This window comes from Bombina bombina, chromosome 9 (genome assembly GCF_027579735.1).
Source record: "Bombina bombina isolate aBomBom1 chromosome 9, aBomBom1.pri, whole genome shotgun sequence".
Lineage (NCBI taxonomy): Eukaryota > Metazoa > Chordata > Amphibia > Anura > Bombinatoridae > Bombina > Bombina bombina.
Window position 1 is genome coordinate 145,550,790 of NC_069507.1, and position 19,359 is coordinate 145,570,148.

At 40.3% G+C, this 19,359-nt stretch overlaps 1 protein-coding gene across 1 annotated transcript in view; it reads left to right on the forward strand.

Annotated features, from left to right (window-relative positions):
- Positions 1-289: 289 nt before the first annotated feature.
- The window catches only part of LOC128639572 (ropporin-1-like), a 46,941-nt gene continuing 27,871 nt past the window's right edge, over positions 290-19,359 (forward strand). Inside the window, exon 1 of the mRNA XM_053691708.1 lies at positions 290-389. Within this exon, the coding sequence (XP_053547683.1) occupies positions 297-389 (93 nt within the window). The 5' untranslated portion in view covers positions 290-296. The remainder of the gene's footprint in view (positions 390-19,359) is intronic.

A 19,359-nucleotide genomic window follows, 5' to 3' on the forward strand; every position in this document is an offset into this window, starting at 1 on the left:
GTCTGACAGGTTGAGGCACATTTTATACAGCTGTGTTAGTGCTCATTGGTTAACAGATATAACTCATACAGCTGCATCAATATTCATTGGCTGACAGATACATAAAACAATTCAAATCATATTTCACAGTAACATTCACAACCTAACATGTAAACCCTTACATGCCAACACAAGCCAACATACAAATACAATTTGTATTTAGGGACACTAGAGAAATAAAGTCTGTAAGTATACATTATTATGTTGCTTCAAAACTGATGATAAACCTTCTCTTTTAATACAGATACTTCACAGCAATGAACAAACGAAGAGCAATTTCAGTGAAACGTGTATGTCGTGCCAAGCGGAAAATTCTCACTCGCAAAATTCTTAAGAGACTTCATCGAAAAGTAAGAGCTGTCTGTCTCTTTCTTTGATATGGCAGCTTTAGACAGAATAATTGTTATATTAAAAAAATGGTTATTGTCTGAATAGAATAAGTAACTAAAAAACTCAAATGCCACTGCCAGGTACCTGTTACAATTTGCAAAGAGTTTACTTCAACAAAATTAGTTTCACAGATGCAAGTTATGGGTGGAAACGTTGTCATCAAAATAAGCTCTCAAAATGGTTTTAGATGATAGAGATGAAAACCAGAGCATATATTATCATGCCTCTAAGCACAGATGTGTAGTCAAATTGACTGCATGTTGCACTTATATAACATCATATAGTAGTATAAAACACCTTATCATGCTCATTATATATTAGCAAATGGGTAATTCAATTACAATAAAGCTACAAATAGTATGGATGTCACCACGTACGGCTTTAATACATGAGTCACAATATTTATGGCTAGGTATTAAGGACTTATGAGGTTGAAGGGTGTTTTCCCTATTTTGTAGGAGGGGCTATATGGATACGATCGGGATGGTTGACATCCCCTGCTAGCGGGCGATTGGTCGCGAATGTGCAGGGGGTGGCATTGCACAAGTATTTTCACTAGAAATGCTTGTGCAATGATACGCTGTCGGCATTTATAGATGTGAGGCAGACATGATACAATACAGCGGATCATGTCCGCCCGCACATTCATATATCAGCCCACAGTGTGCCTAGACACTGTACTCATTCACATAATGTGAATAGTAAAGTAATGAAAATTACTCCGATTGAACATATTTCCAGAACATCTCCAAATTCTTTTTTGAAACTAAGACGAAAAGAAACATATTGTGTTGCTAAGCTTAAAGAGATACTAAACCCAATTTTTTTTATTTCAAGGTTTCAGATAAAGCATACAATTTTAAGCAACTTTCTAGTTTACTCCTATTATACATTTTTCTTTGTTCTCTTGCTATCTTTAGTTAAAAAGCAGAAATGCAACGCTTAGGAGCCGGCCCATTTTTGGTTCAAAACCTGGGTTATGCTTGCTTATTAGTTGCTAAATGTAGCCACCAATAAGCAAACACTATCCAGGGTGCTGAACCTAAGATGGGCAGGCTCTTAAGCTTTATATTCCTGCTTTAAAATAAAGATAGCAAGAGAATGAAGAAAAAATAATAATAGAAGTAAATTAGAAAGATGATTAAAATTACATGCTCTATCTTAAACATTAAAGAAAAAAAGAGGGTTTAGTATCCCTTTCACTCTCAATCCTGATAGTCTCAAAGAACAGGTGGATAGGACAGCTTTTTACTAATATTATTCACAAGTTAGGATATTTAGTTTTTATCAATTTTCTTAATTTATTTATTTATACATTTGAGGATAGGAGGTAGGAATTGTATACTTTTATTAGCACTATTGTGTGTATATAATATTTACAATGTTATTCTTTTTATAGTACATTTAAATAGTCTGTATTATAACATCTGGAAATATAATATCAGTGGGAATTAAAATTGTATATCTTGGACAGATACACATACCTATGCAAATACATATTATTATATGTTATTGGATGGTATATATATATATATAAAAATTATATATATATATATATATATATATATATATATATATACACATTAGGGTACAATTGTATATTTGTATCTATGTCCTGTCATCGAGTTGATTACATGATGACATGTTTCTTATAGGTTAAGTGATTTACTATGCTAATAAGGTTAAGGAGATTTCTCTTTAGCACATTATGGGCCAGATTACAAGTGGACCATAAAATTACGCGAGCGCACTATTTGCGTTCCACTCAGTAATACCAGTGCACGCAAATGTGTGCTGGTATTACAAGTAAAGCGCAATGCGAACACGACCTTGCGTTCACATTGCAGGGAAGCATTGTGCTCACGCAATAGCGTGCTTCCATAGGCTCTAATGGGAGCCTCTTTCTCATGCAGCGAGACAAGGCAGAGAACCTAGCGCAGTGAAGGAGGTACGCAGCACAGCGATGAGCAGCAAAGTGTAATTATATATGAATATGAATATATACATATATATTTTCAGTGAATCTGCAGTCCTCATAGACTGCATTGTAAAGGCACTTTTCAGTGCTGTTTTTTTCTAACACCCCACACCTGCACACTTTAAACCCTTAAAACTGCTTCGTGCAGTTTTTTTATTTATTTATTTATTTATTTATTTTAAAAAGACACTACAATTTTTTTTTTTAACAAAAAGGGACATCACACTTTATTTCTCTTGTTAAGTGTATCCAGTCCACGGATCATCCATTACTTATGGGATATTAACTCCTCCCCAACAGGAAGTGCAAGAGGATTCACCCAGCAGAGCTGCTATATAGCTCCTCCCCTAACTGCCATTCCCAGTCATTCTCTTGCACCCAACGAATAGATAGGATGTGTGAGAGGACTGTGGTGATTATACTTAGTTTCATACCTTCAATCAAAAGTTTGTTATTTTATAATAGCACCGGAGTGTGTTATTCCTTCTCTGGTAGAATTTGAAGAAGAATCTACCTGAGTTTTTCTATGATTTTAGCCGGAGTAGTTAAGATCATATTGCTGTTTCTCGGCCATCTGAGGAGAGGTAAACTTCAGATCAGGGGACAGCGGGCAGATTAATCTGCAAAGAGGTATGTAGCAGCTTATTATTTTCTGACAATGGAATTGATGAGAAAATTCTGCCATACCGATATAATGTAAACTCAGCCTTAAATGCAGTAGCAGCAACTGGTATCAGGCTGTCATGTATGTATATTTTACACTTCAGTATTCTGGGGAATGGCACTTCACTGGAATTATACTGTATGCACAAAACTTTAGCCTAATTTGCAGGGACTAGCAACAGGCTTTTTAATAACACTCAATTTATTAATGTTAAACGTTTTTTCCTGGCATGTAAAATCGTTTAATTTTCTGAGGTACTGGGTGAAAAAATGTTTTGGGCACTATTTTTTTCCACTTGGCAGTTGTTTTATTTAATTTATGACAGTTTACTGATCTCTCTCACTGTTATGTGTGAGGGGGAGGGGCCTTTTTTGGTGCTTTTGCTACGCATCAAAAAATTCAGTCAGAAGTTTATTGTCTTCCCTGCATGATCCGGTTCATCTCTACAGAACTCAGGATTCTTCAAAACTTGTTTTGAGGGAGGTAATCACTCACAGCAGAGCTGTGAGATTGTAGTTGACTGTGATAAAAAAAAAAACGTTTATTTCTGTATTTTTTATTTTTTTTATTTTATTTTTTCTGCTATCAGGGTTAGTTATCCTTTGCTAATGGGAGCAATCCTTTGCTAAAATTGTGTTTTTTACAAAGATTTGATGCTATAACTTTTCAGTTTATTAATTTTCAACTGTCATAACTTTTTCTGTGCTTCTTATAGGCACAGTACGTTTTCATATTATAGTAAATTACTTGAAAAGTATTTCCAAGTTGCTAGTTTATTTGCTAGTGTGTTAAACATGTCTGATTCAGAGGAAGATATCTGTGCTATATGTGCTAAAGCCAAAGTGGAGCCCAATAGAAATGTATGTACTAACTGTATTGATGCTACTTTAAATAAAAGTCAATCTGTACAAATTGAACATATTTCACCAAACAACGAGGGGAGAGTTATGCCGACTAACTCGCCTCACGTGTCAGTACCTGCATCTCCCGCTAGGGAGGTGCGTGATATTGTAGCGCCGAGTACATCTGGGCGGCCATTACAAATCACATTACAGGATATGGCTACTGTTATGACTGAAGTTTTGGCTAAATTACCAGAACTAAGAGGTAAGCGTGATCACTCTGGGGTGAGAACAGAGTGCGCTGATAATATTAGGGCCATGTCAGACACTGCGTCACAATTTGCAGAACATGAGGACGGAGAGCTTCATTCTGCGGGTGACGGTTCTGATCCAAACAAACTGGATTCAGATATTTCAAATTTTAAATTTAAGCTGGAAAACCTCCGTGTATTACTAGGGGAGGTGTTAGCGGCTCTGAATGATTGTAACACAGTTGCAATACCAGAGAAAATGTGTAGGTTGGATAAATATTTTGCGGTACCGGCGAGTACTGACGTTTTTCCTATACCTAAGAGACTTACTGAAATTGTTACTAAGGAGTGGGATAGACCCGGTGTGCCGTTCTCACCCCCTCCGATATTTAGAAAGATGTTTCCAATAGACGCCACCACACGGGACTTATGGCAAACGGTCCCTAAGGTGGAGGGAGCAGTTTCTACTTTAGCTAAGCGTACCACTATCCCGGTGGAGGATAGCTGTGCCTTTTCAGATCCAATGGATAAAAAGTTAGAGGGTTACCTTAAGAAAATGTTTGTTCAACAAGGTTTTATATTGCAACCTCTTGCATGCATTGCGCCTGTCACGGCTGCAGCAGCATTTTGGTTTGAGTCTCTGGAAGAGACACTTGAATCAGCTCCATTAGATGAAATTACACACAAGCTTAAAGCCCTTAAGTTAGCTAACTCATTTATTTCAGATGCCGTAGTACATTTAACTAAACTTACGGCTAAGAATTCTGGATTCGCCATTCAGGCACGCAGAGCACTGTGGCTAAAATCCTGGTCAGCTGACGTTACTTCTAAATCTAAATTGCTTAATATACCTTTCAAAGGGCAGACCTTATTCGGGCCCGGGTTGAAAGAAATTATCGCTGACATTACAGGAGGTAAAGGCCATGCCCTGCCTCAAGACAGAGCCAAACCTAAGGCTAGACAGTCTAATTTTCGTTCCTTTCGTAATTTCAAAGCAGGAGCAGCATCAACTTCCTCTGCACCAAAACAGGAAGGAGCTGTTGCTCGCTACAGACAAGGCTGGAGACCTAACCAGTCCTGGAACAAGGGCAAGCAGGCCAGGAAACCTGCTGCTGCCCCTAAGACAGCATGAATCGAGGGCCCCCGATCCGGGAACGGATCTAGTGGGGGGCAGACTTTCTCTCTTCGCCCAGGCTTGGGCAAGAGATGTCCAGGATCCCTGGGCGTTAGAGATCATATCTCAGGGATACCTTCTAGACTTCAAATTCTCTCCCCCAAGAGGGAGATTTCATCTGTCAAGGTTGTCAACAAACCAAATAAAGAAAGAGGCGTTTCTACGCTGCGTACAAGATCTTTTATTAATGGGAGTGATCCATCCGGTTCCGCGGTCGGAACAAGGACAAGGGTTTTACTCAAATCTGTTTGTGGTTCCCAAAAAAGAGGGAACTTTCAGGCCAATCTTGGATTTAAAGATCCTAAACAAATTCCTAAGAGTTCCATCGTTCAAAATGGAAACTATTCGGACAATTTTACCCATGATCCAAAAGGGTCAGTACATGACCACAGTGGATTTAAAGGATGCTTACCTTCACATACCGATTCACAAAGATCATTACCGGTATCTAAGGTTTGCCTTTCTAGACAGGCATTACCAGTTTGTAGCTCTTCCATTCGGATTGGCTACGGCTCCGAGAATCTTCACAAAGGTTCTGGGTGCTCTTCTGGCGGTACTAAGACCGCGAGGAATTGCGGTAGCTCCGTACCTAGACGACATTCTGATACAAGCTTCAAGCTTTCAAACTGCCAAGTCTCATACAGAGTTAGTACTGGCATTTCTAAGGTCGCATGGATGGAAGGTGAACGAAAAGAAGAGTTCTCTCTTTCCACTCACAAGAGTTCCCTTCTTGGGGACTCTTATAGATTCTGTAGAAATGAAGATTTACCTGACAGAAGACAGGTTAACAAAGCTTCAAAATGCATGCCGTGTCCTTCATTCCATTCAACACCCGTCAGTAGCTCAATGCATGGAGGTGATCGGCTTAATGGTAGCAGCAATGGACATAGTACCCTTTGCACGTCTACATCTCAGACCGCTGCAATTGTGCATGCTAAGTCAGTGGAATGGGGATTACTCAGACTTGTCCCCTACTCTGAATCTGGATCAAGAGACCAGAAATTCTCTTCTATGGTGGCTTTCTCGGCCACATCTGTCCAGGGGGATGCCATTCAGCAGCCCGGACTGGACAATTGTAACAACAGACGCCAGCCTACTAGGTTGGGGCGCTGTCTGGAATTCTCTGAAGGCTCAGGGACAATGGAATCAGGAGGAGAGTCTCCTACCAATAAACATTCTGGAATTGAGAGCAGTTCTCAATGCCCTTCTGGCTTGGCCCCAGTTAACAACTCGGGGGTTCATCAGGTTTCAGTCGGACAACATCACGACTGTAGCTTACATCAACCATCAGGGAGGGACAAGAAGCTCCCTAGCAATGATGGAAGTATCAAAGATAATTCGCTGGGCAGAGTCTCACTCTTGCCACCTGTCAGCAATCCACATCCCGGGAGTGGAGAACTGGGAGGCGGATTTCTTAAGTCGTCAGACTTTTCATCCGGGGGAGTGGGAACTTCACCCGGAGGTCTTTGCCCAAATACTTCGACGTTGGGGCAAACCAGAGATAGATCTCATGGCGTCTCGACAGAACGCCAAGCTTCCTCGTTACGGGTCCAGATCCAGGGATCCGGGAGCGGTTCTGATAGATGCTTTGACAGCACCTTGGACCTTCGGGATGGCTTATGTGTTTCCACCCTTCCCGATGCTTCCTCGATTGATTGCCAGAATCAAACAGGAGAGAGCATCAGTGATTCTAATAGCGCCTGCATGGCCACGCAGGACTTGGTATGCAGATCTAGTGGACATGTCATCCTGTCCACCTTGGTCGCTACCTCTGAAACAGGACCTTCTGATCCAGGGTCCCTTCAAACATCAAAATCTAATTTCTCTGAAGCTGACTGCTTGGAAATTGAACGCTTGATTTTATCAAAACGTGGTTTTTCTGAGTCAGTTATTGATACCTTAATACAGGCTAGGAAGCCTGTTACCAGAAAGATTTACCATAAGATATGGCGCAAATACTTATATTGGTGCGAATCCAAGAGTTACTCATGGAGTAAGGTTAGGACTCCGAGGATATTGTCTTTTCTACAAGAAGGTTTAGAAAAGGGTTTATCCGCTAGTTCCTTAAAGGGACAGATTTCAGCTCTGTCCATTCTTTTACACAAACGTCTGTCAGAAGTTCCGGACGTTCAAGCTTTTTGTCAGGCTTTAGCTAGGATCAAGCCTGTGTTTAAAATTGTTGCTCCACCATGGAGTTTGAACTTAGTTCTTAATGTTTTACAGGGGGTTCCGTTTGAACCCCTTCATTCCATTGATATCAAGTTGTTATCTTGGAAAGTTCTGTTTTTAATGGCGATTTCCTCGGCTCGAAGAGTCTCTGAGTTATCTGCCTTACATTGTGATTCTCCTTATCTGATTTTTCATTCAGACAAGGTAGTTCTGCGTACTAAACCTGGGTTCCTACCTAAGGTGGTCACTAACAGGAATATCAATCAAGAGATTGTGGTTACATCTTTGTGTCCTAATCCTTCTTCGAAAAAGGAACGTCTGCTACACAATCTAGATGTAGTCCGTGCCCTGAAATTTTATCTACAGGCAACTAAGGATTTTCGACAAACGTCTTCCCTGTTTGTCGTTTATTCTGGTCAGAGGAGAGGTCAAAAAGCTTCGGCTACCTCTCTCTCCTTTTGGCTTCGTAGCATAATACGGTTAGCCTATGAGACTGCTGGACAGCAGCCTCCTGAAAGAATTACAGCACATTCTACTAGAGCTGTGGCTTCCACTTGGGCCTTTAAGAATGAGGCTTCTGTTGAACAGATTTGCAAGGCTGCAACTTGGTCTTCTCTTCATACTTTTTCCAAATTTTCCAAATTTGACACTTTTGCTTCTTCGGAGGCTGTTTTTGGGAGAAAGGTTCTTCAGGCAGTGGTTCCTTCCGTATAAAGAGCCTGCCTGTCCCTCCCGTCATCCGTGTACTTTAGCTTTGGTATTGGTATCCCATAAGTAATGGATGATCCGTGGACTGGATACACTTAACAAGAGAAAACATAATTTATGCTTACCTGATAAATTTATTTCTCTTGTAGTGTATCCAGTCCACGGCCCGCACTGTCACTTTAAGGCAGGTAATTTTTCCATTAAACTACAGTCACCACTGTACCCTATGGTTTTCCTTTCTCTGCATGTTTTCGGTCAAATGACTGGTAATGGCAGTTAGGGGAGGAGCTATATAGCAGCTCTGCTGGGTGAATCCTCTTGCACTTCCTGTTGGGGAGGAGTTAATATCCCATAAGTAATGGATGATCCGTGGACTGGATACACTACAAGAGAAATAAATTTATCAGGCAAGCATAAATTATGTTTTTTTATGGGGCAATTGAGGGATATTTTAAAAATTAACTAGAGGTCTGTCCTCTGATTTATTTTTGGAGCGCTAATTGCTACCGCAAGCTTGTGGTAGCATTAACCAGCCACTTGTAATGGCTGGTTATTTATGGTGCACCCGTAAACATGTATATATATATATATATATATATATATATATAGATATAGCAAGCATTTTAGATGGAGTGGCTGATGAAACAGCCCTGTATAGATGGCTGAGAAACAAGTAGTCGTAAATTTGTAATAAAATAAGTTTTTAACTTAATGCTTGCTTAGAAAATCATCATTTATAAGCTATATTGCTTTAGCTGTATGTCTCATATAGGATTGCCACCCAGCCGGTATTTTACCGACATGGCCGGTATTTTTAAGGTAGACTGAATTCATGATCTTTGATGGGGTATTGCTGTTCATGGACTGACGTAGGCCAGTCTGCTGGGGCTGTGAAGTTCCAGCTTGTGCATAAAGCACCAGTTGGTGCGCTTCTAAAGTGAGTATTACTTTTACATTCACATTTACCATTATATCAAGACTGTGCTAGACAATGTGGCACCCTTGTTTTTATCTTATTTCAGCTTGTACATGAATGAGGTGGGCCAACACTTTCCACAAAGAGACTGGGTTTTATTTTCCTAGAAGAATCCTTTTGAAGACTGTGAAATATTTTATAGACTGATTGTATATATTAGTTAAGAGGTTTATTTTTTATTTTTGTGAGAGCGCCCCCTATTTATATACACATCGAGTTACTTAGGAGTCAGCACTGATTGGCTAAAATGCATGTCTGTCAAAAGAACTGAGATAAGGGGGCAGTCTGCAGAGGCTTAGATACTAAGTAATCACAAAGGTAAAAAAGTGTATTAATATAACAGTGTTGGTTATGCAGAACTGAGGAATGGGTAATAAAGGGGTTTTCTATTTTTTTAAACAGTAATCATTTTCAAGTAGAATATCCCTTTAAGTTAAAGTAGTTTGCTTTGACTTTAAATCAAAGTGTATGTTTGTGCAAAAATAATCCCTATGAACAGATTTCTTACTGGATTATAACGACAGTTCCCCCATCTTTTTTGGTGGATAGCAACACATCACACTAGCACAAAAATAAAAATAAATAAAAAGATTTTTGTTCTGTGCAGAAACATCTATTGCTTTAATGAAAAAAAAAATGAAAAAGGTAATATTTCTCTTGTTAGGTGTATCCAGTCCACGGATCATCCATTACTTGTGGGATATTCTCCTTCCCAACAGGAAGTTGCAAGAGGATCACCCACAGCAGAGCTGCTATATAGCTCCTCCCCTAACTGCCATATCCAGTCATTCTCTTGCAAGCTCTCAACATAGCTGGAGGTAGTTAGAGGAAAGTGGTAAAATATAGTTAGTTTTTTCTTCAATCAAAAGTTTATTGTTTTTAAATGGTACCGGAGTGTACTATTTTATCTCAGGCAGCATTTAGAAGAAGAATCTGCCTGCGTTTTTCTATGATCTTAGCAGAAGTAACTAAGATCCACTGCCGTTCTCACATATGTCTGAGGAGTGAGGTAACTTCAGAGGGAGAATGGCGTGCAGGGTATCCTGCAATAAGGTATGTGCAGTTAAGTTTTTCTAGGGATGGAATTTGCTAGAAAATGCTGCTGATACCGGATTAATGTAAGTTAAAGCCTAAATACAGTGATTTAATAGCGACTAGTATCAGGCTTGCTATCAGAGGTATATACTCTGATTAATGTGCAATATAAAACGTTTGCTGGCATGTTTAATCGTTTTTATATATGCTTTGGTGATAAAACTTATTGGGGCCTAGTTTTCTCTTGTTAAGTGTATATAGTCCACGGATCATCCATTACTTATGGGATATTAACTCCTCCCCAACAGGAAGTGCAAGAGGATTCACCCAGCAGAGCTGCTATATAGCTCCTCCCCTAACTGCCATTACCAGTCATTCTCTTGCACCCAACGAATAGATAGGATGTGTGAGAGGACTGTGGGGATTATACTTAGTTTCATACCTTCAATCAAAAGTTTGTTATTTTATAATAGCACCGGAGTGTGTTATTCCTTCTCTGGTAGAATTTGAAGAAGAATCTACCTGAGTTTTTCTATGATTTTAGCCGGAGTAGTTAAGATCATATTGCTGTTCTCGGCCATCTGAGGAGAGGTAAACTTCAGATCAGGGGACAGCGGGCAGATTAATCTGCAAAGAGGTATGTAGCAGCTTATTATTTTCTGACAATGGAATTGATGAGAAAATTCTGCCATACCGATATAATGTAAACTCAGCCTTAAATGCAGTAGCAGCAACTGGTATCAGGCTGTCATGTATGTATATTTTACACTTCAGTATTCTGGGGAATGGCACTTCACTGGAATTATACTGTATGCATAAAACTTTAGCCTAATTTGCAGGGACTAGCAACAGGCTTTTTAATAACACTCAATTTATTAATGTTAAACGTTTTTTGATGGCATGTAAAATCGTTTAATTTTCTGAGGTACTGGGTGAAAAAATGTTTTGGGCACTATTTTTTTCCACTTGGCAGTCGTTTTATTTAATTTATGACAGTTTACTGATCTCTCTCACTGTTATGTGTGAGGGGGAGAGGTGCTTTTGCTACGCATCAAAAAATTCAGTCAGAAGTTTATTGTCTTCCCTGCATGATCCGGTTCAGAACTCAGGGGTCTTCAAAACTTGTTTTGAGTGAGGTAATCACTCACAGCAGAGCTGTGAGATTGTAGTTGACTGTGATAAAAAAAACGTTTATTTCTGTATTTTTTTTATTTATTTTTTTATTTTATTTTTTTTCTGCTATCAGGGTTAGTTATCCTTTGCTAATGGGAGCAATCCTTTGCTAAAATTGTGTTTTTTAGAAAGATTTGATGCTATAACTTTTCAGTTTATTAATTTTCAACTGTCATAACTTTTTCTGTGCTTCTTATAGGCACAGTACGTTTTCATATTATAGTAAATTACTTGAAAAGTATTTCCAAGTTGCTAGTTTATTTGCTAGTGTGTTAAACATGTCTGATTCAGCGGAAGATATCTGTGCTATATGTGCTAAAGCCAAAGTGGAGCCCAATAGAAATGTATGTACTAACTGCATTGATGCTACTTTAAATAAAAGTCAATCTGTACAAATTGAACATATTTCACCAAACAACGAGGGGAGAGTTATGCCGACTAACTCGCCTCACGTGTCAGTACCTGCATCTCCCGCTCGGGAGGTGCGTGATATTGTAGCGCCGAGTACATCTGGGCGGCCATTACAAATCACATTACAGGATATGGCTACTGTTATGACTGAAGTTTTGGCTAAATTACCAGAACTAAGAGGTAAGCGTGATCACTCTGGGGTGAGAACAGAGTGCGCTGATAATATTAGGGCCATGTCAGACACTGCGTCACAATTTGCAGAACATGAGGACGGAGAGCTTCATTCTGCGGGTGACGGTTCTGATCCAAACAAACTGGATTCAGATATTTCAAATTTTAAATTTAAGCTGGAAAACCTCCGTGTATTACTAGGGGAGGTGTTAGCGGCTCTGAATGATTGTAACACAGTTGCAATACCAGAGAAAATGTGTAGGTTGGATAAATATTTTGCGGGTACCGGCGAGTACTGACGTTTTTCCTATACCTAAGAGACTTACTGAAATTGTTACTAAGGAGTGGGATAGACCCGGTGTGCCGTTCTCACCCCCTCCGATATTTAGAAAGATGTTTCCAATAGACGCCACCACACGGGACTTATGGCAAACGGTCCCTAAGGTGGAGGGAGCAGTTTCTACTTTAGCTAAGCGTACCACTATCCCGGTGGAGGATAGCTGTGCCTTTTCAGATCCAATGGATAAAAAGTTAGAGGGTTACCTTAAGAAAATGTTTGTTCAACAAGGTTTTATATTGCAACCTTTTGCATGCATTGCACCTGTCACGGCTGCAGCAGCATTTTGGTTTGAGTCTCTGGAAGAGACACTTGAATCAGCTCCATTAGATGAGATTACACACAAGCTTAAAGCCCTTAAGTTAGCTAACTCATTTATTTCAGATGCCGTAGTACATTTAACTAAACTTACGGCTAAGAATTCCGGATTCGCCATTCAGGCACGCAGAGCACTGTGGCTAAAATCCTGGTCAGCTGACGTTACTTCTAAATCTAAATTGCTTAATATACCTTTCAAAGGGCAGACCTTATTCGGGCCCGGGTTGAAAGAAATTATCGCTGACATTACAGGAGGTAAAGGCCATGCCCTGCCTCAAGACAGAGCCAAACCTAAGGCTAGACAGTCTAATTTTCGTTCCTTTCGTAATTTCAAAGTAGGAGCAGCATCAACTTCCTCTGCACCAAAACAGGAAGGAGCTGTTGCTCGCTACAGACAAGGCTGGAGACCTAACCAGTCCTGGAACAAGGGCAAGCAGGCCAGGAAACCTGCTGCTGCCCCTAAGACAGCATGAATCGAGGGCCCCCGATCCGGGAACGGATCTAGTGGGGGGCAGACTTTCTCTCTTTGCCCAGGCTTGGGCAAGAGATGTCCAGGATCCCTGGGCGTTAGAGATCATATCTCAGGGATACCTTCTAGACTTCAAATTCTCTCCCCCAAGAGGGAGATTTCATCTGTCAAGGTTGTCAACAAACCAAATAAAGAAAGAGGCGTTTCTACGCTGCGTACAAGATCTTTTATTAATGGGAGTGATCCATCCGGTTCCGCGGTCGGAACAAGGACAAGGGTTTTACTCAAATCTGTTTGTGGTTCCCAAAAAAGAGGGAACTTTCAGGCCAATCTTGGATTTAAAGATCCTAAACAAATTCCTAAGAGTTCCATCGTTCAAAATGGAAACTATTCGGACAATTTTACCCATGATCCAAAAGGGTCAGTACATGACCACAGTGGATTTAAAGGATGCTTACCTTCACATACCGATTCACAAAGATCATTACCGGTATCTAAGGTTTGCCTTTCTAGACAGGCATTACCAGTTTGTAGCTCTTCCATTCGGATTGGCTACGGCTCCGAGAATCTTCACAAAGGTTCTGGGTGCTCTTCTGGCGGTACTAAGACCGCGAGGAATTGCGGTAGCTCCGTACCTAGACGACATTCTGATACAAGCTTCAAGCTTTCAAACTGCCAAGTCTCATACAGAGTTAGTACTGGCATTTCTAAGGTCGCATGGATGGAAGGTGAACGAAAAGAAGAGTTCTCTCTTTCCACTCACAAGAGTTCCCTTCTTGGGGACTCTTATAGATTCTGTAGAAATGAAGATTTACCTGACAGAAGACAGGTTAACAAAGCTTCAAAATGCATGCCGTGTCCTTCATTCCATTCAACACCCGTCAGTAGCTCAATGCATGGAGGTGATCGGCTTAATGGTAGCAGCAATGGACATAGTACCCTTTGCACGTCTACATCTCAGACCGCTGCAATTGTGCATGCTAAGTCAGTGGAATGGGGATTACTCAGACTTGTCCCCTACTCTGAATCTGGATCAAGAGACCAGAAATTCTCTTCTATGGTGGCTTTCTCGGCCACATCTGTCCAGGGGGATGCCATTCAGCAGCCCGGACTGGACAATTGTAACAACAGACGCCAGCCTACTAGGTTGGGGCGCTGTCTGGAATTCTCTGAAGGGTCAGGGACAATGGAATCAGGAGGAGAGTCTCCTACCAATAAACATTCTGGAATTGAGAGCAGTTCTCAATGCCCTTCTGGCTTGGCCCCAGTTAACAACTCGGGGGTTCATCAGGTTTCAGTCGGACAACATCACGACTGTAGCTTACATCAACCATCAGGGAGGGACAAGAAGCTCCCTAGCAATGATGGAAGTATCAAAGATAATTCGCTGGGCAGAGTCTCACTCTTGCCACCTGTCAGCAATCCACATCCCGGGAGTGGAGAACTGGGAGGCGGATTTCTTAAGTCGTCAGACTTTTCATCCGGGGGAGTGGGAACTTCATCCGGAGGTCTTTGCCCAAATACTTCGACGTTGGGGCAAACCAGAGATAGATCTCATGGCGTCTCGACAGAACGCCAAGCTTCCTCGTTACGGGTCCAGATCCAGGGATCCGGGAGCGGTTCTGATAGATGCTTTGACAGCACCTTGGACCTTCGGGATGGCTTATGTGTTTCCACCCTTCCCGATGCTTCCTCGATTGATTGCCAGAATCAAACAGGAGAGAGCATCAGTGATTCTAATAGCGCCTGCATGGCCACGCAGGACTTGGTATGCAGATCTAGTGGACATGTCATCCTGTCCACCTTGGTCGCTACCTCTGAAACAGGACCTTCTGATCCAGGGTACCTTCAAACATCAAAATCTAATTTCTCTGAAGCTGACTGCTTGGAAATTGAACGCTTGATTTTATCAAAACGTGGTTTTTCTGAGTCAGTTATTGATACCTTAATACAGGCTAGGAAGCCTGTTACCAGAAAGATTTACCATAAGATATGGCGCAAATACTTATATTGGTGCGAATCCAAGAGTTACTCATGGAGTAAGGTTAGGACTCCGAGGATATTGTCTTTTCTACAAGAAGGTTTAGAAAAGGGTTTATCCGCTAGTTCCTTAAAGGGACAGATTTCAGCTCTGTCCATTCTTTTACACAAACGTCTGTCAGAAGTTCCGGACGTTCAAGCTTTTTGTCAGGCTTTAGCTAGGATCAAGCCTGTGTTTAAAATTGTTGCTCCACCATGGAGTTTGAACTTAGTTCTTAATGTTTTACAGGGGGTTCCGTTTGAACCCCTTCATTCCATTGATATCAAGTTGTTATCTTGGAAAGTTCTGTTTTTAATGGCGATTTCCTCGGCTCGAAGAGTCTCTGAGTTATCTGCCTTACATTGTGATTCTCCTTATCTGATTTTTCATTCAGACAAGGTAGTTCTGCGTACTAAACCTGGGTTCCTACCTAAGGTGGTCACTAACAGGAATATCAATCAAGAGATTGTGGTTCCATCTTTGTGTCCTAATCCTTCTTCGAAAAAGGAACGTCTGCTACACAATCTAGATGTAGTCCGTGCCCTGAAATTTTATCTACAGGCAACTAAGGATTTTCGACAAACGTCTTCCCTGTTTGTCGTTTATTCTGGTCAGAGGAGAGGTCAAAAAGCTTCGGCTACCTCTCTCTCCTTTTGGCTTCGTAGCATAATACGGTTAGCCTATGAGACTGCTGGACAGCAGCCTCCTGAAAGAATTACAGCACATTCTACTAGAGCTGTGGCTTCCACTTGGGCCTTTAAGAATGAGGCTTCTGTTGAACAGATTTGCAAGGCTGCAACTTGGTCTTCTCTTCATACTTTTTCCAAATTTTCCAAATTTGACACTTTTGCTTCTTCGGAGGCTGTTTTTGGGAGAAAGGTTCTTCAGGCAGTGGTTCCTTCCGTATAAAGAGCCTGCCTGTCCCTCCCGTCATCCGTGTACTTTAGCTTTGGTATTGGTATCCCATAAGTAATGGATGATCCGTGGACTGGATACACTTAACAAGAGAAAACATAATTTATGCTTACCTGATAAATTTATTTCTCTTGTAGTGTATCCAGTCCACGGCCCGCCCTGTCACTTTAAGGCAGGTAATTTTTCCATTAAACTACAGTCACCACTGTACCCTATGGTTTTCCTTTCTCTGCATGTTTTCGGTCAAATGACTGGTAATGGCAGTTAGGGGAGGAGCTATATAGCAGCTCTGCTGGGTGAATCCTCTTGCACTTCCTGTTGGGGAGGAGTTAATATCCCATAAGTAATGGATGATCCGTGGACTGGATACACTACAAGAGAAATAAATTTATCAGGTAAGCATAAATTATGTTTTTTTATGGGGCAATTGAGGGATATTTTAAAAATTAACTAGAGGTCTGTCCTCTGATTTATTTTTGGAGCGCTAATTGCTACCGCAAGCTTGTGGTAGCATTAACCAGCCACTTGTAATGGCTGGTTATTTATGGTGCACCCGTAAACATGTATATATATATATATATATATATATATATATATAGATATAGCAAGCATTTTAGATGGAGTGGCTGATGAAACAGCCCTGTATAGATGGCTGAGAAACAAGTAGTCGTAAATTTGTAATAAAATAAGTTTTTAACTTAATGCTTGCTTAGAAAATCATCATTTATAAGCTATATTGCTTTAGCTGTATGTCTCATATAGGATTGCCACCCAGCCGGTATTTTACCGACATGGCCGGTATTTTTAAGGTAGACTGAATTCATGATCTTTGATGGGGTATTGCTGTTCATGGACTGACGTAGGCCAGTCTGCTGGGGCTGTGAAGTTCCAGCTTGTGCATAAAGCACCAGTTGGTGCGCTTCTAAAGTGAGTATTACTTTTACATTCACATTTACCATTATATCAAGACTGTGCTAGACAATGTGGCACCCTTGTTTTTATCTTATTTCAGCTTGTACATGAATGAGGTGGGCCAACACTTTCCACAAAGAGACTGGGTTTTATTTTCCTAGAAGAATCCTTTTGAAGACTGTGAAATATTTTATAGACTGATTGTATATATTAGTTAAGAGGTTTATTTTTTATTTTTGTGAGAGCGCCCCCTATTTATATACACATCGAGTTACTTAGGAGTCAGCACTGATTGGCTAAAATGCATGTCTGTCAAAAGAACTGAGATAAGGGGGCAGTCTGCAGAGGCTTAGATACTAAGTAATCACAAAGGTAAAAAAGTGTATTAATATAACAGTGTTGGTTATGCAGAACTGAGGAATGGGTAATAAAGGGGTTTTCTATTTTTTTAAACAGTAATCATTTTCAAGTAGAATATCCCTTTAAGTTAAAGTAGTTTGCTTTGACTTTAAATCAAAGTGTATGTTTGTGCAAAAATAATCCCTATGAACAGATTTCTTACTGGATTATAACGACAGTTCCCCCATCTTTTTTGGTGGATAGCAACACATCACACTAGCACAAAAATAAAAATAAATAAAAAGATTTTTGTTCTGTGCAGAAACATCTATTGCTTTAATGAAAAAAAAAATGAAAAAGGTAATATTTCTCTTGTTAGGTGTATCCAGTCCACGGATCATCCATTACTTGTGGGATATTCTCCTTCCCAACAGGAAGTTGCAAGAGGATCACCCACAGCAGAGCTGCTATATAGCTCCTCCCCTAACTGCCATATCCAGTCATTCTCTTGCAAGCTCTCAACATAGCTGGAGGTAGTTAGAGGAAAGTGGTAAAATATAGTTAGTTTTTTCTTCAATCAAAAGTTTATTGTTTTTAAATGGTACCGGAGTGTACTATTTTATCTCAGGCAGCATTTAGAAGAAGAATCTGCCTGCGTTTTTCTATGATCTTAGCAGAAGTAACTAAGATCCACTGCCGTTCTCACATATGTCTGAGGAGTGAGGTATCTTCAGAGGGAGAATGGCGTGCAGGGTATCCTGCAATAAGGTATGTGCAGTTAAGTTTTTCTAGGGATGGAATTTGCTAGAAAATGCTGCTGATACCGGATTAATGTAAGTTAAAGCCTAAATACAGTGATTTAATAGCGACTAGTATCAGGCTTGCTATCAGAGGTATATACTCTGATTAATGTGCAATATAAAACGTTTGCTGGCATGTTTAATCGTTTTTATATATGCTTTGGTGATAAAACTTATTGGGGCCTAGTTTTCTCTTGTTAAGTGTATATAGTCCACGGATCATCCATTACTTATGGGATATTAACTCCTCCCCAACAGGAAGTGCAAGAGGATTCACCCAGCAGAGCTGCTATATAGCTCCTCCCCTAACTGCCATTACCAGTCATTCTCTTGCACCCAACGAATAGATAGGATGTGTGAGAGGACTGTGGGGATTATACTTAGTTTCATACCTTCAATCAAAAGTTTGTTATTTTATAATAGCACCGGAGTGTGTTATTCCTTCTCTGGTAGAATTTGAAGAAGAATCTACCTGAGTTTTTCTATGATTTTAGCCGGAGTAGTTAAGATCATATTGCTGTTCTCGGCCATCTGAGGAGAGGTAAACTTCAGATCAGGGGACAGCGGGCAGATTAATCTGCAAAGAGGTATGTAGCAGCTTATTATTTTCTGACAATGGAATTGATGAGAAAATTCTGCCATACCGATATAATGTAAACTCAGCCTTAAATGCAGTAGCAGCAACTGGTATCAGGCTGTCATGTATGTATATTTTACACTTCAGTATTCTGGGGAATGGCACTTCACTGGAATTATACTGTATGCATAAAACTTTAGCCTAATTTGCAGGGACTAGCAACAGGCTTTTTAATAACACTCAATTTATTAATGTTAAACGTTTTTTGCTGGCATGTAAAATCGTTTAATTTTCTGAGGTACTGGGTGAAAAAATGTTTTGGGCACTATTTTTTTCCACTTGGCAGTCGTTTTATTTAATTTATGACAGTTTACTGATCTCTCTCACTGTTATGTGTGAGGGGGAGAGGTGCTTTTGCTACGCATCAAAAAATTCAGTCAGAAGTTTATTGTCTTCCCTGCATGATCCGGTTCAGAACTCAGGGGTCTTCAAAACTTGTTTTGAGTGAGGTAATCACTCACAGCAGAGCTGTGAGATTGTAGTTGACTGTGATAAAAAAACGTTTATTTCTGTATTTTTTTTATTTATTTTTTTATTTTATTTTTTTTCTGCTATCAGGGTTAGTTATCCTTTGCTAATGGGAGCAATCCTTTGCTAAAATTGTGTTTTTTAGAAAGATTTGATGCTATAA